Source organism: Buceros rhinoceros, unplaced genomic scaffold, assembly GCF_000710305.1.
Source record: "Buceros rhinoceros silvestris isolate BGI_N320 unplaced genomic scaffold, ASM71030v1 scaffold33385, whole genome shotgun sequence".
Classification (NCBI taxonomy): domain Eukaryota; kingdom Metazoa; phylum Chordata; class Aves; order Bucerotiformes; family Bucerotidae; genus Buceros; species Buceros rhinoceros.
In genome coordinates this window covers 40,983-44,414 of record NW_010413930.1, presented here as the reverse complement: position 1 = coordinate 44,414, position 3,432 = coordinate 40,983, and the positions used below count along the sequence as shown (strand labels likewise).

Sequence of the window (3,432 nt, the reverse complement as noted above, 5' to 3'; positions counted from 1 at the left end):
GCCGCTTTGGTGGCCTGTTGGGTAGGAACAGTGGTGGAAGAGGTTTGCTCTAGGGGCTCGCCGTGGGCCCCGGCGTTTATCAGTTCCCGCTGTCGGGGTGGCGGGACGGGCTGCGGGGACGGCCGCGCTGGGCCTGGCACACAACCCACTGATTTTCATGCTTTTCCGTGACGAGGCTGCCTGGCGGATGGTGAGACCAGCGCGTACCACAGGCCGTTCCCACTTCTGCTGTCCTCAGGCCAGGCGTGGTCCTCTGTCCCGAGGCTCACGCAGGTCTGAAACTAGCTGCAGTTGGTTTGTTCTTTATTTTTTTTCCCAGGATTGTGAGCCAGACAGCAGCCCCCTCTCAGCAGAGCATGAGCTTGTACTGAGAGCGTTTACAAGCCCATGTCCATCGTCCCAGGAGCCTGAGGAATCCACTGTCATCCTGTGCGGAGAGCAGGGCATTCTTCCGCAGCGCTGAAGCCCTGGGGGGCTGGGGGGAGTTGGGTCTGGGGCTGTCCAGCACGTGCTCTGCTAGCACGTTGCTGGTGCTCTTCTCCTGCTCGGACCAGAAGTGCCTCCAGCATCCTTCCAGCGTAGAAGGGCGCAGGGTGGGAGCGAATCCTGGATGTTCTCGCTTCCCGCTGTTACTGGTGCTTGGGCCTCTTTTGGTGTTCACTGGCTGGAGACCCCCTAGGCCAGGGCTGGAGTATTCCAGCGTGCTTCTGCCCACCTTTGTACTCAGCCCATTTGTGTAGTGGTTCGTTCTGTATCAGTAAGTGCTGGCAGGGTGTGAGCACATTTATCAGAGCAGGCCAGGAAGCCGCGTGGGTGGACGGGTCATAGCGGCCCTGTGATGGTTATTGGCTCTGGGGTCACGCTTCCTCGTGAAGGTGACGTTTCCTCAGCAGTTCACTGTTCGCTCTGGGCTTAACTAGAGAATCTGGAGGGGACTTGTCCTCTTGGGGTGGCCTCGAGGACGAGGCTGGGAGTCTGTGACATCTGGGTTCCGTCACTGACTCTGTTCCTCATTTTCTTGGCGTCACCAAACAAAAGCTCTCTGGTTTTTTGGGCTGCTGATCCATAAGGCTGGGTGCTGCTCGATTTGATCTCTTCAGAGGAGTTATGTCGTGCAGATCCAATGCGTTGTCCTTCACCATCTGACTGTTGCCTGAGTGTAGAAGTTGACAGTTCCTTCAGCAGTTTCCTGAGGAAGCCCCTGCCTGTTTTCTCCTCTTCCCAGTCTTCTGTGCACAGACCCACTTGATAGTGGGAGATGGATGCTGGGCTGCCTGAGGAAATGGCACTCCTGGGTCTTCAGGAGATGCCCCTAGAGCAGGTTCAGCTTAAACCAGAGGACTTCAGCCTCAGCACTGAATTGGTGTGTGAGTGGGGCCAGAGCACCCCCTGGCAACACCGCTGCTTGGCACCCGTGCTGGGAGCTGGCTCTTGGCGAGGAGGACCGAGAATTAGCAGCTTCTAATGAGGCTTCCAGACTGCGAGTGCTCCGCGGGCTGCGTTTCGGGAACCCTGGTGCTAACATTTAGCTAATAAATCAAGAGGCCTGAGGCCTAAATATTGTTATACTCAATGTTAATTAGGGTGCTGGGGTGCTGGCTAAGTGGTTTTAGCTATTTTCCGCTCCTGGGCTTACGAGCTGTAAAGGCTGAGTGTGGATTTTATGGTGTAGTGAAGAGAAACGCTTCTGCTTGGAGAAGGAGACTGCAGTAAATCTCTGGTGACTTAAACCCAGTGAAAGGCTCGAGGTGATCCCGGGCCTTTGTGAAGAGTGTTTATTCAGTTAGCCATTAATTAAAAGGCTCTGAGGTTTTTGTAGGTTCACGCTCCTTTCGGGCGGCCTGGTGGTACTCTGCTGGTGTGTGACCATCACCCTCTGGAGGTGACACTTCCCCAGGGAACACAGGTGCATCTCGGTCACTTGGCCTCTTTTCTTTTAACAGGCTGTGGTGGGGGAGGCAGAGCCTGGACTAGTGAACGCGGCGTCTGCCCGGACCCGCCGTGGCTCCCGGGGAAGTTGCCTTCTGCTCTGCAGCCCCACCCCAACCAGCCACAGCCTTCGTCCAGCCCAGGCTTGTGAGCCGACTCGTCCCACGTGTGTCCCGCTGCGGCTACCTGCCGGGCCAGGGAAGACTCTCCTGAGCCGCAGAGCGCTCAGCTCTGGCCGGTGATCTCAGCCCTGGGGAGGCCTTTGTGTGCCCGCAGCTGGGTGGAGGAGTGGTGGCAGTGAGGCCGTCGGGCTCTGCTCTTTGCCAGAACTTCCCCTGGACGAGGGGGCTTTGCTGGCGACTTTCACCCTGGGATCCATGTCGATCCCTGCTCCGAGCAGCCCTGGCACTGCTCCTGCCACCAGAGAGAGAGACAGAGTCACTTTAATTTCACTTTCCATTACAAAGTGCAGAAATCATCTCGTCTGCTGAAAGGTCACTGATTTTTAAAGGGACTCTGACTCAGAAATGACGTTTCAAAAACATTCTTGTAGCAAATGCTATCTTCTCACTGATCAAACGGGCGGGTTTTAAACTGCAGCTGTGGTCTGTGCTCCCTGGTTTTCCTGCCTGGCTCAAGGAGGGCACGCTGACCGGATTCGCAGCGGTGCTGGAAGGGGCTGGTGCATGGTGTACGTCTGCTATGAACCCGGGGAGCTGTGAGAGCAGAGCGAGGGGGAGAGGCGGCTGCGCTGACCCCTGAGGTGATTCACGTGCTGCTCGGCCGTCGGTGCTCCCCAGAACCCCATTCCCCTATGCCCCATGTTTTCATGAAAGTGAGCGCTTTGGGGGTGTGGGACGCCATGAGTTTACACCGAAGAGCAGAACCTCTTTGTGTATTGGACCGGAACATTCCTCAAGGTGAAAACCTGCTGCGTGGCTGCTGTCAAACTCACGGGTGACAGTAACGATCTGCCAGGCTTGCACAGTGGGTGTGCAGCAGGGCAGGAGAGTGTTTAAGTTTGTGGGGCTGGGTGAGTTCCAGGTGTGGTGATACCTGAGAACTCCGTTTCCCAGTAAAAACCTCCCTTTTGTGAGGAGGCAGCGGGCATTCCACTGGCTGAAGGCGGTTTACTCATCTCGTACCTATCTTTGCTCTTAGAAGTGTGCGGTTGGTTTTCTTTTTTTCCTTTCCCCTTTCATAAAATGTGTGTCTCTTGTCCGCCCTAGGAGATGGTGCAGGGTGAAGAGCACAGATAAAAGAATCTTCCACCACTCCGTGGCCTGTTCCGCCTACCCTGAGGACTTCATGCGGCAGGACGCAGGCTGATGCCCTCAGCACACCCTGCCATGGACGGGGGGAAGAACTACCCGCAGCACGAGCACCAGCAGTCTGGCAACACCCTCTACAGCATCCCTGGCCTCTGCTCCCAGCTCGCCGTGCCAGCCATGGAGGTGAGAGCTCAGGGGAGGCTGCCCGGAGGGTGTCACCAGGAGGGTCTGA

At 56.8% G+C, this 3,432-nt stretch overlaps 1 protein-coding gene across 1 annotated transcript in view; it reads left to right on the top strand.

The window, feature by feature from the left end:
- Positions 1-3,257: 3,257 nt before the first annotated feature.
- SBNO2 (strawberry notch homolog 2 (Drosophila)) overlaps positions 3,258-3,432 on the top strand; it is a gene marked incomplete at its 3' end in the record, with an annotated part of 41,150 nt that continues 40,975 nt past the window's right edge. Inside the window, exon 1 of the mRNA XM_010136930.1 lies at positions 3,258-3,383. Within this exon, the coding sequence (XP_010135232.1) occupies positions 3,258-3,383 (126 nt within the window). The remainder of the gene's footprint in view (positions 3,384-3,432) is intronic.